An 18700-nucleotide genomic window follows, 5' to 3' on the forward strand; every position below is an offset into this window, starting at 1 on the left:
CAGAATATCAACAAGCCAGCTCCACAACCCACCAAAGTCTAATCAATCAGGTTCACAAGATGCATCTATATATCAGTCCCGGTGTCACCTTTGAAATATATAAAATCCCAAAAGCAGTTACTTTGCAAACTGAATGTATAAGTTCCCTGAACTACGTGATTCATCTAGCTAGCATATTTTACTTCATTATTCACAAGCGTTTTTTTAAATTAGAAATCCAGCACTGACATAAACTACAACTTTTTGTTGTGCAAATTATTCATATTTATTCAAGATATCGCATTATACATATGTTTCCCAAACATTATTATAAAAATATTAATGAAAAGCATGCTAACTATAATAAAATACTATAAAAGGTAATATTCCCTGTATGGTACCTTCTACAGCAGTGTACAAATGCTTTAACAAGTGGATTAATAGGAGCTAGGAATCCTGGCAAATGTCAGTGCCAGGTAAGTTCAATTTACTGAATATAGCCTTTGCAAGGATTATGTTATATTTTGAACATACCTTTCAAATGGTTTTGCTGCTTCAGGATGCAGCAGACTTAACATGTACATTTGAGGGGATCTTGTTCAATTCTAAGAGGATGAGTGTTGACAAAAGTTGCATGTTTTGTATCAGCTGAAGTATTCACTAGTTGTCTTGTTGGGTCAAAACAGAGAGAACACCACTAAAAAAATGAAAGTACACTGTAGGCCAGATACACTGAGGAATTCTAATAGAGTACATACTGACCTACAGTTGGAATGTAGACACAAAACATACAGATCCACTGTACCATTCAGAAAAAAACCTGTTGAATTTTTGGGCTTCTTTAATGTAGAAGAACAGCACATCCTCCTTAGAAGGAAATTTTCATAACTAATGAATTTCTAGAGTCCTGCTGTTGTGCGTTTTTTTCGTAGCAATAGAGGTTTTGTATGTGCTACACTACTAACCTGCCCTTGCTTCAGTTCTGATGATCACACTGCTCACACTGATGGCCTGATGTTTGATGATATGAATTGGCCTGATGTTTGTGGTTCATTCTGGCAGCCAGAAACAGTGATCATGAACCTGAGGTTGAACATGAGTTATGGGGTGATACAGAGAAGCTTGCGCTGTTGCTATAGCAAGAGTTAACTTCATGTGACACTTTCAAGCATTTACACAACTTCAGAGTATGAAATATGATTAGACAATACTTCCTTCATCCTCTCACGCTAAAAAATATTTCTTTTAATCCGTCTTCTGTGTCACCTAGTTACGGTCTTTGATCAGGCAACATGCCTAATGACAAACTTCTGAAAGCAGGTTGAGTCGCCTTGTCTTTCAAAAATCCTGACAAACAAGGCTCCTTGATTTCCTAGTTCAGTATCATACAGATATTTACAGCCAAAACAAAGATTAATTAATTCATTTGCTTCTTCTACATAAATAAATGTGTGATACCTAGTAAACATTAATGAGAGCATATCACTGAGCTGTAGGAAATTTGTGGCACTCTGCAACAGGAAATCCTAAAATACTTGCAAAAATTTTATAAAAGGTTTAAAAAGTAACAAAGCAGTCAACTTCTGCTTTGAAAAACAAGAGCAGCCTAAATTTGCCTGCTGCATCCATGAAAGCTGTTCATTCTGTGAAGGTCAAAGGTTTTGTTGTTGGTGAACCAGCTGATCTGTAAGCCCGTCGGGCTGTACTGCTGAGCATAACAAACTGCTGTGCATTGCTGACGTGCGTCACAGGACCCTGGGGTTTTGCACGGGGATTAGTCAGGCTGTATTTGGAAACGCCCTCAACTGCACCCTGTGCTGCTATATTAGTGTTTCTCAAGCAAGAGGAATTTTCTTTTGCTTCTGCAGCTGCTCCTGCAAAACCCTCTGGTAAGTGTGCACATCTTCTGTCAACAGTGCCGACTGTCTTCTTGCCTGCATTTTTAAGCCAAGGTTGTGAGCTGAGGGCTTACTTGCAGTTGTTTACTGTGACAAACTGTATTTTTATATTAAAAATTTGATAGCACAGAATTAGCAACAGCACTAAAGGAATAAATATACAGTTTTAATTGAATAGGTTAATTCAGCTTAAATGTTCCTCTACTTTTAAATATGTATCAGAGCATTCTTAAGTGTTGGTATTTTCAGAGTGATGTCACTATGTACCATGCATGTCAGCTTTTATTTCTATACAGCAGGAATAGAAAGATCACAAAATATAGCAGACCAATTCTTAAAAGGATTTGGTTGGTTTTTGTTGGCAGCCTGCATGCAAGCCCTGCATCTCTGGACTCTGCTTGCCACCTATGCTGTTGCAGTAGGACAAAATCAAGGACAGAAGAATCAGGAGTGCCCTAAGCTCAACGCACAGGTACTCTCCTTTAAAAGCACAAGAGCAAACACTGTTGTCATGTTTTCTGTGAAAGCGCTCTCTCCAGATTTTTTTTAATTGGTTGGGTTTTTTTTGCAAACTAAGTATCAGAATCCAGCATGTAAAGTATAAAAAAGATGTAAATAAATAAAATAGGAAAAATCATTTTTAGTATGCATCCTATTCCATGTCTTAAAATAGCTTAGGCAGTGAAGCCACTTCAAGTTATTTCATATAACCTGTGCTGGATATCTAGTTTTCTCATAGCATGTTATCAAGCACCTGTGAAGATGCTCAATGTTCCGTTGTTTCATTCACATAATAACTTTGCCTATTTAGTTTTTAGACAAGTCATCCTAAGGCTCTTTCTTGACATAACTACTAAAATAGTCATTTGGTAATTACTAGTTACTAAGGACTTCTTACCGTGTTTGAGCTTGCAGCATATGAATATAAAATGTATTATGGTTTTGGTAATTATAAATTTTAAGTGTTTGTCCTGAGCTCAGGTTATGCTAGCGGAGCACACAATCAGTAGTGCATTTCTTCTGACTAGCTGCACATAATGGAGTGACTGATGTGACTACACTCATGTCCCGTAGCTTTTGATGTTCCTGTCTAAAACTTAAGCCTACTACTGGGGCTGCTAGGAGAAACCTCTACTGCACTAATGGAACAAAATTCAAACAGTCTGAATTAAAGCCAATCTTGCTTTATACGTATATGAGCTTTTACATATGGTGGAAGAGATACACACACTCTTGTTCTGTGGGTTTTGTAACGGCTCTCCTGCTTCTTGCAACTCATACAGTGCAAATAGCAGAAGTTACATGAAGAAGCTTGTATGTATTTTTTAGAAGTTTTTTTTAGAAAGCTTTGTTTTCTAGAGTAAATAATGTTCTGCAATAATAGAAAAAAAATGGGAGTGGAAAATAATATGTAAATCAAGGAATGTGCTCCTTTTCTTTATAATTTCACCAGACTGTTACTTTCTTCCACCAAGAACACTAAAATCAATTTTCTCTAACTTCTGGGTATCAAATTTCATGGTTATCACTAATGCCATGCCCTGCCTTTTTTGGAATATGTCCTTAAGTGAGTATATGTGATAGCTAGTCTCAGACCTTGGCACTGGGCATCTGCAGTTCACAAAATAAATTTATTCTTGGTTTATAGTCATTTATGTGGAAATTGTCAGCATAGACTAGAAATAAAATTTACAAATAATTGAATCCTATCCATTTTATCACTTTGATTTGCATTTTCTGTGTTCAGAAATAACACTGATAGTTCCCTCTCCTTGCCAGCGCACCCATGTGTGTCCTCTGTATCAAAAGATAACATATTTGGAAGCTAGTCTAGTCTAAGGCAGGTTTACCAACAAAGTAGAAAAACAGAAATTTTGTGATACTTGAAATTCCCATACTGTCAATAGCATTACAGCTAAATGATATTGTTGTATCACTTATGTGACATTATGGTCAGCTGAAATTTTATGGAATACTTTAATACATTTGTAAGTGTGAGAACAGTTCTTACTATGATTCACAATTCCTGACTCGTATTCTATCTATCATTGAGATTTATAGAGAAGTTCCCTTAAAATTTTATCCACCCATAATTCAGGGTGTTTTCTTCACAGTGATTTTTGGGAGGCTTCCATACTAGATGAGTCTTTGTAAAATAAGAAAACTTCGTATTTGCCAAGTAGTGTAAGCTTACAGGGTATCAATATAAAAATACTCTGCTCCAGTGTTTTATGTCCTTCGTCAAAGCATTGCTTAGCAGACTTATGATGACAACCTCCTACAGTTTTAGTTATTACTAGTAATATTTCAGGTTATGTGTCTAGATTTGATTGTGAAATGAGCCATATCTCTATGTAGTTAAGATAGCAAGTCATTCATCAACTCATCCTTCCCAACTTAAAATTACTGACAGTGAAAACAACAGAAGGTCCCACACTGATCCTTTATATCAAGTTCTTTATTTGACATTATTTTTAATTTTTTTTCTATTTTTTGTTTTAATCATAGAGACTTGTTTTACTGGATAGGGGGATGGAAGTAACTGCTTTACCTCCAACACTCAGTAGAGTCAGAAATTCAGTATAATCCTAATTCCAGAATATGACATTACTCCCTATGCACGCAATCAGTTATTCATTTCCTGGGATACCTGATTGGAAATGTTTGCTGTGGCAGCTGTAAATTCACTTAGATCACTAAAATGAATGACAGGTCTTATCACCAGCTCTTGTTTTATAATCAAACTGACACTTAGATCCAGGCCGTCTCACATACTAAGAAAACAACGTATATATTAAGCAGCACCTGGATACAATATAAAAGCAGTTCCATTTGCACTTCTGTTTTGCACTTCTGTTATCCAGTTGTATATAAGAAACTTCATTTCAAAACTAGAATTCAATAGGGTCTTTACAGCAAATACTTTATTAAACCCAGCTACACAGATGCATGTCTCATGTACTAAATAGACTTGTAATTTTCAAAACTATCCTGGTTGTAAAATGATGCATTCTGTGGTTTGTAGGACTGGGAGATTTCCAAACCTGCGTGAATCCATTACTGTTCATTCCTCAAGGTATGACTATAACATTGTTAGCTACAAAATAATTTCCTGCATCCTTATTCCAGTTACCTGCTGTCACAAACAAGCAGATCATTTTTTCCTTTTTGTAAGTCCAACTAAGCTCAACCTTTGAAATAATCTTTTTCAGTTTTGTTCTCCTTCCTTCTTTCAAAGGCTCATTAAAAATGTCAGAGACTAGAAATTTAAATGTCTTTGTGGCCAGTGTATATGCCAACCACAAACTACCTTTGGGAGTTGTCACCTTTTAACATGTGTTTTAAGAGATACCAGCCTCTGTGCTATTTCAGTAGCATATAGATGTCCTTGGTAAGAAAGCAAAACTCTTCTCACACTTTCATAAAATGACAGAATACATAGGGGCATTTAATCATTCAATATGAGGTACTTTCAGATGTAAGAATGAAATATGAATTCTTTTTCCTGTGCTTATGTAGTTTTAGTTCTGTATGTGGAAGCTCCTCATTCTGAAAAGCTTTCTTGACTTCACTAGGTGCTGTGGAGATTTTTGTTTGGCTGTTCTTCCCAATCAACTAGTGCATCAGATTTTGGGGCCTTTTATGTGTATATTGAGTTGACTCCTAGAGTTTTCTTAAACTATAAATAGAAACACAAATTTTATCAAATTGACTGAACTTTTCTTATTAGCATTTTTTTCACCCTTTGTTCTTTCACCTGTCTTACCAGTTCTTTCCAACTAGAATCTGCTTTTCTCTTTCAACTGTGAAGAATGGCAAATATGCAACAATGAAACAACAGGTAGACTGGGCAGAAGTGTAAAACGATGAAGTTTGAGACAGTTTGCCAGAAAACTGGTGACTGCAGTTTGTTTAGACTTCTATTAGACAGTTTCATTTACTTCTACTATAATAATGGTGAAGACTAAATAAAAGAATCGCTGCTTACTGTTGAGTTGCAAATATTAATACAAGGAACTAGTATTGAGGAAAGGGGCTATTTTGACTAACCATATTTATCTGAGGCTTTATCAGATGCCGCATCTGTAATGAAGACTTGGTTTTTCTGTGAAAGTGCCTGTGAGACAGAAATTGTCTGGGTTATAATTGCTGCAGAAGACTTCCCCCTCCTAAATTAAAAAACGCATCAACTGACATCAATTCTTGTGTAAAAATGAAAAGTGTCCTGGAGATAAATTAACCTTATAAACTGATCTTGAGTAGGAGTATCAGTTTTCAACATCAAAGCAGGAAGCTTTCATCATACTTAAAATCTTAAGCAATCTCTTGTTTAACATGATCTACTGAAGTGTTTACCAAGATTTTTCCTCGGGTTGTTTCAGAAGCTTACGAAAGGGCTCTGTCTGAAGTGAAACAGTACCTGAAATGAAACAGTACCAAACAATCCATCTTTCCTCGTACAATCTCTTCCTCTGATCGCTCCATCTCCCTCAACATCTGTTTAAATTAGTTATATTAGGAAATCTGTTGCTTAGTATCTAAGTGAACCAAATAATGCTTGAACTGCTTCTTAGAAAAGCACGCATTTAGATTTCACGTTGTTTAATTTTTGCATTCCAAATCTAAAAATACACATATAATTTGCTGAAAGTTAAAGGAATTAGATTAGGTAATATACAGTAAAAAAATTACCTAATGCAGCCAAATTGCTTTATCTTTCATTATAAAGAATGTTGTACGTGCACAAGGGGTAAGCTTGCTTTTGTTTACCAGCACCATATAACATAGAAAAGAAATACCATAAAACACCTTTAAAGAGTCACAGATTATTAATAAATTATTTTGTGAAGCTAGATCTGCTGCTAATTGTGAATAAATATCTATTAATGCTTTGTAAAGGTATATCTTGAAAGATTAGCAAATGCTTTAATGGATATTTTTTAGGAATTTTATTTCTTGTTAACACTCAGTTCTCTCAATGACTCCTAGCCTGGCATGTAGGTGATAGCTGAAAGTCAGTCCTAATGTACCTTTTGTGAATTTGCTGTGCTAAATACAAGTAGTAGCAAAGCACTGCAACCACGCAGGGAACAACAATCTTGGCTTAGGAGGAACCACTTCTAGAGAAAATGTCTGTGCCATAGGATGGCAAAGGAAAATGTCAATTCTTCTAAACTAAGTGAAATGAATCCACTTTGTTTCTTTAGGAGATTTATGAAGCAAAGAAGTAGTGAATACCCTGTCATGACTTTAGAATTTTCGATAAGATACTCTGGTATAGGTGAAACTTTTCGAGTGGCTGGAAAACCTTGGAAATTTATCAGAAACTCAGAATTCTAGAAGGATTTCTATTTTCTGTTTTCAGTAGTGTTTTTGAGGATATCAGCCAGAAAGTAGCAGTAAGCACACTGGGGATTAGAATTATTTGTTATATTGAAAGATAGGAGCACTGATATGGAAGAAAAGATACAATCCAGCAAAATTAAGTGTAAAATTTAGCACTTTGTACAACTACCTGTTTCTACCTAGGAGTAATTTTGAAGAACATTTGCTCATTACCAGCTGAACTTGAATCATTCTTACCGTAGCACTGGTAACACACTGTTTGCAATAGTTTAAAATGCCATCTTTTTCTTAAATGATAACCAAATTGCAATTTGGCTTCAAGTTGGCTATTACTAATAAACAAAAGACTTAGCAGCATCAAGAGCAGGGAGAAAGAGTGCTGCATGACTTACTAATAGTTGGTGATAGAAGAACTCTGGGTCCAGAAATGTTGCTGGAAATAGCAGCTACCCCCTTTTTATCTTTTTTTTTTTTTTAATCAGCTCATTGCAGCAAAAATTACATGCTAGCTATATGAAAAGAAAAGCTGAATGATCAGAGTGCTAAAAATGTAATTCCTAGCACTTTGTCATGTCTGAAGTTCTGTTGACAGAAAATAAAGTTTGCTACTCATAAATGCCCGTGTAGACAGATTGCAAATGTCTGATGCCTTTGCTTTAGAATAGGTCCAAACATGATTCTAAAGGATGGAAATGCATGCTACATTGGGAGATTTTTGTAAATAAGTAGTTCTTTTACCATTTCTGCAAGGTTGAAGATAAACTTTCAGAGTAAGCAAGGGCTTGGGGGGGTTGGTAAGCTTGTTTGGGGAGGTTGTTTTGTGGAGGGGTTTGGTTTGGGGGGTTTTTTACACCACATGTATTTATCATATTCAAGAAATATACTTCATTCAAAAGGGATATGTGATGTGATAGCATGTGTTATTTCAAAAGTGTGCAGAGGAATAGATAATGTAATGATGGTTGGACTGGCTAGGGAGCAGGAATTACTGTACAGCCTTGGGTTGGAGTACTCGGTTGACACAGCATTTTCAAGGAAAAAATGGATGTCTAAAAACAGTCTGTCTTCTTGATCTCTGTTGGGACTTTAAGGGCATATTAATTGCACAAAGAGTTAGTTTTAAGATTCACCATCTCCCAGTGACATATTGAACCCCAAGATGCGCACTTTTGTCCTGTTTCCATACATGTCCCTTATTTCCCACATATATAATTATTAATTAAACGCTTTTCTATGAGTATCAACTTATTGAATAATTTGATACTGGGAAAGGAAATTAAAACAGATGTTGAAAGTAAACAGAAGTGTGTAGAGTCATCAGTTAATACCTCCAGAGTATTTTCTGCTTCTTCTTACTGTTTATGTCTTTGTTCTTACTCTCCATAGATGCCAGAATTTCAGAAGAAGACTGTCCATATTAAGGACCCAGGGAGAGTAGAGGAGATTATTTGTGGCCTCATCAAAGGTGGAGCTGCCAAACTTCAGGTAAAGATAGTAGAAGGTGTAACCAGTTTGGAATAAAAGCAACTGTGGGATTGTTGCTGTATGCCAAAAAATTTAAGTATGTGTATATATATATATATATATATATAAAGCAGAAGTCAACCTTCAAGATATCTCCAGAACTTAGGCATGTGAAATCTTTTAATAGTCCTTGTTGAATCAACTGTAATTCAGCCAGACTCTAGATAAGTAAATGACATAAACATAGAAGCTTAGTAATTTCAGGAAATATTTTGACCAAAGAAATGAAATAAACAGTTTTGTTAGAAAAAGTTACTCTTCTGGGATATGCTAGCTTGCATTACAATGGCTCAATAGAATAGGGAGGTTTCTGTGGCACACATGCTACTCAGCTGCAGCTATTGTTGATCGTTCAGAATTTCTAGCCATTCTTTATTTTGTCCCTCCACATTGTAAGACAGTTTTGCTTTTTCTTTCCTTAAATAGATTATTACAGATTTTGATATGACATTAAGTAGATTTTCCTACAATGGAAAAAGATGTCCAACTTGTCATAGTGAGTACTTTTTTTTTTTTTAATACAGATTGGTTTGTTCACTCCTTTTAGTTTTTCCCATATTTTAATTTTCTGTCCAATTTATTCCCTAACATATGGGATTTTCTGTTGACTTGTTACCTGACCTGTACATTCTAATGAAGAAAAATTCTAGTGTATGTGTTTTTATGTGTATATATATATATTAATGAAAATCTGTGTGAATTAAAATCAGATGTTGTTCACAATTAAAGCATTAAGTTTTGAACTCTAAGATGTTAATGGCTATATGTGGTAAGGTTGACTTTTATTTTTTAAGAGCCTGTAATAGTCTTGACACCTGCAAGAACCAGATAGTAAACTCCTTAGAATTCTTGGCATTTTTATCCCTATGCTGTATACGGTCTTTTAGAGCAAACAAAGAGAATCCAATAACTGATGAAGTGGGAACTTTAAGACATTCAGGATGCCTCAGGATGATTTCAGCAACAGATAAATCTCAAAAAACAGATACAAAAGCTTGTAATTGGCCTTGTAATTCAGAGATGAGGGGAAGGGCTTCTTCATGTTCCTTTTACTGGTCGCTGGTAAGAAAAGCTCCAAGGAAACATATTGTTATGTCATCAAACCTCCTCATCTGTGCCATTTACAGTGCTGTAGAGCAAAGTAAAAGAAACATACCATCTTGTTTACCCCTCTTTTTTTTCACTCTTCCCCCAGACATCATTGATAACTCTAAGATCATCACAGACGAATGTCGGAAAAAGGTAAACAAGAAACCTACTAGCACTTGGTTTGTTGTACAGACAACTGTCATTATTCCCTGACTGAAGAACCTTACTTTGATTTGTTACACCAAATACCAAGGGTTATTTTATTAAAATACATTATAAACACCTGGTGTTTTTTTCCCTTTCAGTTACTGCAGCTGAAAGAAACCTATTATGCTATTGAAATCGATCCAGCTCTCACTATTGAAGAGAAGTATCCATATATGGTAGAATGGTAAGAGACACTCCCCATATTCAAATTGTACTAAGATTAGATTTAATAAGTTTTTAAAAGCAAATTAATGGCAGTACTTAGCTTCTAGCTATCACATTAAGTGCTGTACAACAACTGGTTCTGTTTTGCCGTTAACTTGAATGAGCAAGAATTAACCATACAGGATGCTTTTCATCATAGCATTTAATGAAAGGTGGATCTTAGTAGCAAAGTTCAACTCATTTTTCTCTTTATATTCGAGGTACCATAAATCTCATGCACTGCTCATTGAACAAGGCTTACAGAAGGATAAGTTTGCAGAAATTGTGAGGGAATCTGATGTTATGCTGAAGTAAGTTCCTTTTTATTTGAATGATACTGTTTCAGAGCATTTTCTGTAGATTCTTACTGGGTGGTCAGGGGAGGAGAAAAAAAGGGAAGGAAACAAAAAACCACACACATTCCTGAGAATGTGACACCCTAATCCTGGAACACAGTGAGCTCTCTGTGCTCCTATTTTATTATTTATTTTTGTACCCCATTATATGTTGTAGCTAAATGCCTACAGTGATCACCAGAGATCTGAAACTTTTTTTAGTCCCATCACTACAAGCTTCGTTTCTGTAGACTTTCATCCTCTTTAAATTGCACTGGTGGCGTTTTTTTTAAGGGCAATGTAGAGTTTAACTTAGTTCCTTTGAAAAACATTCAGTTCAATAGTTTTATCTGAGATAAAAGTGCAACGACTTGCAAAGCATGTTTCATATGTTGTATTAAATATTGCTCTTCCTCTATGGCTGAAGGCAAGTTTAAAAGCCAGCAAAATCCTTCTTTGAAAGAAATGTGCTGTTGCTACCATCTCTTTGAAAGCTTTCTAAAACTGCCTGTAAATTTTGGACTACTGTAACAGGATGTTAGAACTTTAATTGTGGAACTATTTGTTTATAATACTGACTAAATTCTTATCTTTTGTAAACAGACAAGCACCCTGTCTCTGCCTTTTTGAAAGCCTAAGTCAATGTGTGTTGAATCTTCATTCACAAGCTAAAATTCCCTCAAAAACTTTCACAATATTTTATTTAAAATGTAAAATTCTACCAATCTAGCCTGTGTGGAGAAAGCGTATAGAGATAATATCATCTTCTTCCTGGAATACTATATATAGTCTTGATTGGGTACTGAACACTAAAAAACTTTCAGGAAAGAAGAACAATAAATGTTTTCAGGGTTTAAAAAACAAAACAAAATTTGTTTCATAGTAATAACTCTATAGAAAGTCACATGTTTAAGCAAGGAAGATAGAAAGGAGGTATAGCCCAATAGTAGCTAGAGGGAGTTCTACTAGTTGCTTGCTTGTTCTGGAGTATTTAGGGAGGAGGAAGTGTTTTTAAGTCTTTAAATGATAAGGTGTTTTTGGGGGAAAAATTATACAGAACAAGACCAAACAGCTCAATGGAGTAGTTTCTTACTAAAACTATATGCCTTATGTTAGGTTGATGGTTCTTGCTAACCTAAAAAGGTGAAGTCAAATGCTAAAACCTAAAAAAATGAAGTCAAATGCTCAGAGAAAATTAAATCTTTTCCAAAGATGATGTGACTGTCTCCTGAAAACTCAGACTGTTCTTGGCTTTCTTTATTTGAGATTTGATTTGCATTTACATTCTGTGTTGCAGAGAAGGATATGAGAACTTCTTTGATAAGCTCAGTGAACATAATATTCCTGTGTTCATATTTTCTGCTGGGATTGGGGACATTCTTGAGGAAGTAATCCACCAGGCTGGGGTCTACCATTCTAATGTCAAAGTGGTTTCCAATTTCATGGATTTCGATGAAAATGTACGTATGAGATAACACATTCTTATCAAACATGACTGTTTGTGGTATTTAGTAGCTATTTATGTATATTACAGGATGAACATTTAAATGCAGCAGATATAACCACCTACCCTGTGATATAGAAACTTAGAATTGCATGTTCAACACTCTCTCAGGCCAAGATGAAGCAGGTGATCCCAGTTCAAACACTGTTAGCATGGTGTGATTAAAATACCATTTATTTCCTTTAATGGCAGCCTCACATTTGGCCCAGCTCTGCTGCTCCTCCTCTTCCTCCAAGCAGGGAGAATTACTGTCTGTCTAGTCCTAACAATGGTGTTACAGTCATTTTGTTATTTAACAGTAATTTATCTTGTTCATCATCAGAGACTACATAGTTCAATGTTAGCTCAACAGTAATATCACCTATTTCCTTCCATGATTCTATCTTGCCTGAATGATACCAGAAATAACTTCAGATTTCTTTTTTTTAATAGGGAGTATTAAAAGGATTTAAAGGAGAATTGATTCACGTTTACAACAAACACGATGGTGCCTTGAAGAACACAGAGTACTTCAAACAACTAAAAGACAACAGTAATATCATACTGCTGGGTGATTCTCAAGGAGACTTGAGTATGGCAGATGGAGTAGCAAATGTCGAGAACATTCTTAAAATTGGCTATCTCAATGATAAAGTAAGTATCCCTACATAACCTTGTAAGCTTTAAATGAAACACTGGGAGTTAGAAATAGGTTCATTATAATATGCCTGAGATATCAAACCAAGCGTTTGGCCCATATTTGTTTTGAGACTTCAAATATTTTTCACGGATTTCTTTTTTTTATGAGACATAAGCTACAAAAATGCAAGTGTATATTGCTTTGGGTTTTGTACTGAACTGCTACCAAAAAGTATTTCCTAGAGAAGTAAAATTCAGAGGCTATAAAAATTAATTCTCTTAAATTCCTGTGGCTTCTCCCCCTCCTTTCAATACTGGGTTGATACTTGAGCAAAATTATGATCTTCCAAATAACAAATTTAGGCTCTCCTCTTTTTTTTTAAGTGACACACAACTGATCAATTGCTAAGTTATAATGCACATCCTTGCATTCAGGAGAGAAGGAAATCCACTTTTCTATATCTCCCTGTCTTTTGGGAAGCTGAAGAAGTAGTTTATCTTTCATTATCTTTATGTGTGAGATCCTGGAATAAATCTGAGGTATTATATCCTGGAATGCATGCAAAGCTATGTCAGGCCACTCCTACTCTGTCCTCCTGTGGAATTCACTTGTAGGAGCAATACATTATTTGCATGGCTCATTCCCTTGCAATTGGTGGAAGGATTGGGCAATATTTTAATGACAAAAAGTCTTTCAATAATCAATTCTTTTTCTTTATCCCATCTGCAATTAGGTAGATGAGCTTCTGGAAAAATATATGGACTCTTATGATATCGTTTTGGTGAAAGATGAATCCCTGGAAGTTGCCAACTCCATCCTACAGAAAATCCTGTAAATTGCAGTCTCAAGTCACTCCATTCCTTTCAGGAGGCAACTGGACAGAAGAGCACACGTGTGCTATTTTAGATGTGTTTATTACTCATTTACAGAACTGTTTAATTTAATTTAAAACTTTTATCTTCATTTTGGTATTCTGGAATATATATGGTATCAATTGTCAACTACAAGCTCCTTTTACTGCTCTTACACTGTTCTTTATTGTCTCACACTCCTGTTATAACTAGATTTAAATTGGATTTAGAGATGTGATATACTGCTGCAGATGGGATAGTATGGTTCACTGTCTTTTTTAATCAGGCATTTCAGAGCAGCATTTTAGAAAATGTGGCTATTTTGTAAAATTGAAGGTGTTAAACACTCTGTGAACAAGCAGTGTGCGCGTTTGTGTTGCCTTTTCTTTTCAAAGAAGACATTTCAGTCTCAGCTGTACTTTGAAGGATCTTATTCATATGCTACATACTTTCACAGAAGTTTTTCATACATATATTCTTCTCCAGTAAAAATGCTTTATTCACCCAATTTGGGCAAAGTGTTTCTTCTTCACAGATTTTTGTATCATTAGAAAAAATTCTCTATCCTTACTGTTTCTTATTGTCTGTGAAATGGGAAGAATGTTTTAAGTTAGTATATCTGAGATAAAATTTCTCATCTTTGTAACAACAGATCGTTTCACAAGCTAATAGTACACAGCCTCCCTGCACTGAGCAGGGACATCTACAAGTCAATCAGGTTGCTCAGAGCCCCATCCAGCCTGACCTGGAATGTTTCCAAGGATGGGGCATCTACCACCTCTCTGGGCAACCTCTGACAGTGTTTCACCACACTCTTCTTCAGAAAGTATTTCCCCTGTACTGAGCAGCACCTCTCAGCATTGTGTACAGAAAGGTACAGCTTAATACCACCACAGCTTTGGAAGCTTACTTGGATATGTTGCAGGATAAGTAAAAGATGATGTTGTGACCCTGGTCCTATGAGGTCTCAGCTGTACTAAATCTATTCATTAATAAAATAGAGGCAATCATACAACTTCCCTAATGTGCAATATAGTCATTGTTCCCCTTTTTTCATTCACAGCTGTGCCATCTTCCATTCCCTGAGGAGTTGTAATGAAAACGTGGGAGAGCCTAGATCTGCATTCTCCCCACCAGAAGTAACACACATCTCAAGAAATGGACTCTTTCCCTCCAACCTGTGATCTGTTATTTAAATTCTGACTTAGTAGCACCACTCATTTTTTTTCCAAATCAGCAGATTTACACTGCTTACCATCCCTGCTGGAACTTTTCCAAGAAAGGAAGAGGAGGGGCATAGTTTCCAAACCCCATTCTGCATCCTCTGCAGTAAACTAAAGTTAAATCCCCCCTGTATTTTGAATGCAGGGTAGAGGCTTGATACACAATCTGAGGTAGTTGTGAGCACACAAACACATGGCACATGCTGTGCCAGCAGGGAACTCCTGAGCGCAGGGACCTTTTAGAAATTCCAGCCTGCATCTGAACAGGCAAAGAGTGTTTGAGGGAAATGTCCTCCTTGTCAGGATCTAGTCATGTTCGTAATTCCTTGCTCCTGGCAGAGGGGCAGCTGGCACCCCAGAAGCAGGAGCCTTGAAGTTGTCCCTTGGAGCAGAAAACCAGTAAGACAACCAAGGCGAGGAGAGCACCTTGGCTGTCTTCCATTCCAGAGCCATTACTCAGGCAGCAGCAGATTGGAAGAGCTGAAAGCATCCTGGCAGTACCAGTGACAGGAGGAGATGGGAGCAGCAGCTGCCTCAGCCCTGGCCTGCCAAGAGCCTGTCAGCCAAAGCCAAAAACAGGGAAAGCTTGAAGGCAGCAGTGACAGCCGCTGAGTCAGCAGTCACTGGGAGTGGGTGTGAAGTTTGGTCTGGTCTCTGGCCTTTCTCCCTGTCTCCCCCATTTGCCTCGGGCAGGGAGGAGGACAGGATGGTCATGGCAAAACTGTAAGGAAGGGAGCAGGCTCCAGTACAGTCATCTTCTGCCAGCACTATGGATTCAGCACCGCCAGCAAGACAAGCAGGGCAGTGTTACCTGTGACTCCCTGCGGGGCATCGGTGTGAGCTGCCTGCTCAGCAACCAGGTCTGCACCACCTGGGCACAGCAAGGTTCTTAGGGAATGCTGCAGCATTTTCAGGGGAGCTCAGCAATTTCTTTAACATTCTACATTTGGAGTTTTAGGCACCTAGAGAATTTACGTTAGCTGAGGTAATGTTAAGGTTTTGGAAGCAGGGAAGTAGGGGTGATGGTTCTTGGTTTTAGTGCTTTTTTAAACATGCAATCATGCTTTTGTCACAGATGCCAAATAAAAGTCCAAAAGGCAAAGGCCTTCTGAAAAACACCAAGGTGTTTGGATGCACTGCTTACTCAACCAGCCTCTAGTTGCAAGGGGCTAATTACCAGGCAATACTCCTAAAGTTTACACTGGGATAAAGTTTTCCATTTACAAGCAGCTTATCTTTGGAATACAGATAACAGTTAAAATTTAGAATGTGTGAAGTGTAGCTGATAGTCACAGCTCCACAGCAAGAGATGTGTCAGCAACACACACTCTAGCACAAGATCATTCTGAGCTACAAGTGGAATGGATTTCCCTGACCACCCCAGCATCAGTGAAAAGAAGGGGGGCAATTCTGGTCTCTTTGTATACTGTTTCTGAGAGGGGAAGACTGTCCCATGTTTTCAATCAACCTTGCCTGAGAATACACATAAACTCATTGATTCTCCCTCCAGAATTTTTCCTCAGCCTTACCCAACAGGTGAGTGAGCCATCACGCCTTTACTGTTATGAAGATCTTATTCTTTAACCCACAATTGAAAAAAAAAAAAAACCAAACACAAACCCCTAACCAAAAGAAACAAACAAATGAACAAAACCCACAAAAGTAAATCAAACGAAACCTCACAGAAAAGCACATGCAGAGCAACATAGAAAAGGATTAGGCAGCATCTTTAAAAGCAGTTACCAAACTAGATGTCCAACTACATCTTAATCCAAGTTATTAAAATTAGTATTCAGCCTACCTAGAGAGCCCACACACAGCAGAAGGGAGCAGTTGGTTTCTCATCTACAGGGACACCTAAAACTCTTTGCCTTGGTAGAAGATTTCAGATCAAACCACCATCTTTCAAGCATTATGTAAGGAAGATTTTCCAATCTCACCTCCAAGCAGGTGGACAATGATTAGTCAGTCACCAAATGTTCAGTCCACAATGACAACCACTTAAAGAAAAGGATTCTTGTCCTTACAAGAGGAGGCAGGTAAGTTAAGATCTCCAGCATGCTTTTCTCCTTCTATCAGTAAGTCCTGTCAGTCTCAGGTCCTATGTTAAGTAACTGCCAGAGCAGTAAACCTTTGCTAGGACATAAGAGCAACTAAGCCATGTTGCAGTTACCCCACAGAACCCATTTGCTGCACAAAGGGTATTTCCATGCCAAATAATTTACTTTTTGAAAGGCCATAATACAGCTTTCTAGAAGAAATAGTTACTTACACAATCAACCTGAAACAGGAGGTCAGATTTTAAAAACCTGCATGGTGCTGTACAGATTATCAATATCCTCACATCTCATTGCCAGCCACAACTCATGCTTATGTGGTAGTTAAGGGAAAACACAAGATGCATTTTTAGATATCCTCACTTGATCAAAATCCCACCTTTTTGTCACTGGACTACTGGCTAATAGAAGAATCTATGTTATCAGTCACCTCTCCAAAGCCATGAACAAAATTAACTGCAAGCAAAATTAACACTACAGTTACAGGTTAAACCATCCTACTCCAGCAAGTCTAATTCTTGTAAGTACTATTGAGATTCTCCACTCAGTATTAGGAAAGATACTATTCACAGTATGTCTTTCTAAATCAAATTTCTAACCAGAAACATTTTGCCACCCTAAAAGTGTATTTCATTTATGATTTAGTTTGGAAAGAAAGGTATCATACATTTCCCAGACCATTTTCCCACAGCCAAAAGAGTATATCATAACTTTAAAGCAAGGAATAAGCAAAGTTAAGTGAATTTGTTACTTTTCTTTCTTCCCCTACTCACAATATCTGTTCTGTCTGTAGCACATGTCCAAGGTCAAGTATTTGGGACCTTTATTTAGCTGAAAATGATTCCTCCTCTTGAGTGGGTGTTGCAGCCAGCTCAAATGTCCTCTTACTGTCAAACACACACTAATAGTCCTGAACTGAGCCAAAAACTTGCACTCAGTACTAGCTAAATATGCCTTTTTTAAGCTTAAAGGAAAATCTGAATATTTTTCACACAGAAAAAAAATAACATTCAAGTTCAACAACTGCAAACTCTGATTTAAGCAAAATTTCTCATATACTTGGCATAGGTGGGATTTTACAGCAGAAAATATTGTTATCAAATTAGGACAGAAAAAAAAATTATAAATACCTGGATTTTTCATGATTCACACACAGGTTCCTTTTCTTTTGCACTGAGCCTCAGACAATTCAGTTGGCAATTGCCAACCCTGGCTGCCAGCAACTTCCTTTTCTAACAGCAGTCAGCTGCCCAGCTCTGAGATTAGCACCTGCCTGTTTCTTTAGAGGAGTAGCAGCGTTCTGAGTTCTAGAGAGCCCCTCATTAGCTTAACCAGCTAGTTACATCTGGCTATTAATGATGCTTAAGAGTTATGATCTATTTTTCTAAAGTTAGTTAAGTATGTGAAAAAGTATCTAGATACTAATTAAATAAATAAATTCTAAAAAGATACATTCCATAGATAAGTTCTAAATAGATAAGTTCTAAATACTAGTAGATAATAGATACTAATAGATAAATTCTAAATATTAAATAAATTCTAAATGCTACATAAGTAGATAAATTCTAAACAAACAGATAAATTCTAAATAGATAGTTAGATACAAATAGATAAATTATAAATTGCTACTTTCACCTGAAAAAAAATGTTACATTTTGAGGTAGAAAATATTTACCATATATCCATATTCCTCACAGGCCACCCTCTCTAACAGGTTGGTGACTCAGAGGGATTTATCTGTTACTGGAGCTGCACATGCAAGGGCTGTGCTGAGCTCTCCCAGTCCACACCAGCACAATTTCACTTCCCAGCCAGCTTCCCTGCCAGCCCTCCAGGCTCTGGTTTGGTGAACGGGCAGGCAGAC

General features: G+C 36.8%; 1 protein-coding gene and 1 long non-coding RNA gene across 9 annotated transcripts in view; one reads left to right on the top strand and one right to left on the bottom strand.

Annotated features, from left to right (window-relative positions):
* NT5C3A (5'-nucleotidase, cytosolic IIIA) overlaps window positions 1-14575 on the top strand; it is a 27067-nt gene extending 12492 nt beyond the window's left edge. For 2 of the 5 annotated variants that reach the window (XM_051789164.1, XM_051789166.1), the window contains exons 2-10: window positions 2243-2349; window positions 8610-8708; window positions 9174-9243; window positions 9943-9989; window positions 10142-10227; window positions 10469-10558; window positions 11880-12042; window positions 12519-12719; window positions 13439-14575. In XM_051789164.1, the coding sequence (XP_051645124.1) occupies window positions 2243-2349; window positions 8610-8708; window positions 9174-9243; window positions 9943-9989; window positions 10142-10227; window positions 10469-10558; window positions 11880-12042; window positions 12519-12719; window positions 13439-13540 (965 nt within the window). In that variant the 3' untranslated portion in view covers window positions 13541-14575. Of the gene's footprint in view, window positions 1-2242; window positions 2350-4902; window positions 4954-8609; window positions 8709-9173; window positions 9244-9942; window positions 9990-10141; window positions 10228-10468; window positions 10559-11879; window positions 12043-12518; window positions 12720-13438 lie in introns of those variants that run through there. The other 3 variants (XM_051789165.1, XM_051789168.1, XM_051789167.1) reach the window with 2 other exon arrangements.
* Window positions 1-18160, bottom strand: part of LOC127471825 (uncharacterized) — a 26756-nt gene extending 8596 nt beyond the window's left edge. Inside the window, exons 1-3 of one of the 4 annotated variants that reach the window (XR_007904769.1) lie at window positions 17610-17625; window positions 5928-5994; window positions 514-676 (exon numbers count right to left, since the gene is read on the bottom strand). This is a non-coding gene — a long non-coding RNA (uncharacterized LOC127471825). Of the gene's footprint in view, window positions 1-513; window positions 677-5927; window positions 5995-17609; window positions 17686-17966 lie in introns of those variants that run through there. The other 3 variants (XR_007904768.1, XR_007904770.1, XR_007904767.1) reach the window with 3 other exon arrangements.
* Between the last annotated feature and the right edge of the window lie 540 nt (window positions 18161-18700).

Source organism: Manacus candei, unplaced genomic scaffold, assembly GCF_025592945.1.
Source record: "Manacus candei isolate 608988 ecotype Guabito, Panama unplaced genomic scaffold, ASM2559294v1 h1tg000026l, whole genome shotgun sequence".
Taxonomy (NCBI): domain Eukaryota; kingdom Metazoa; phylum Chordata; class Aves; order Passeriformes; family Pipridae; genus Manacus; species Manacus candei.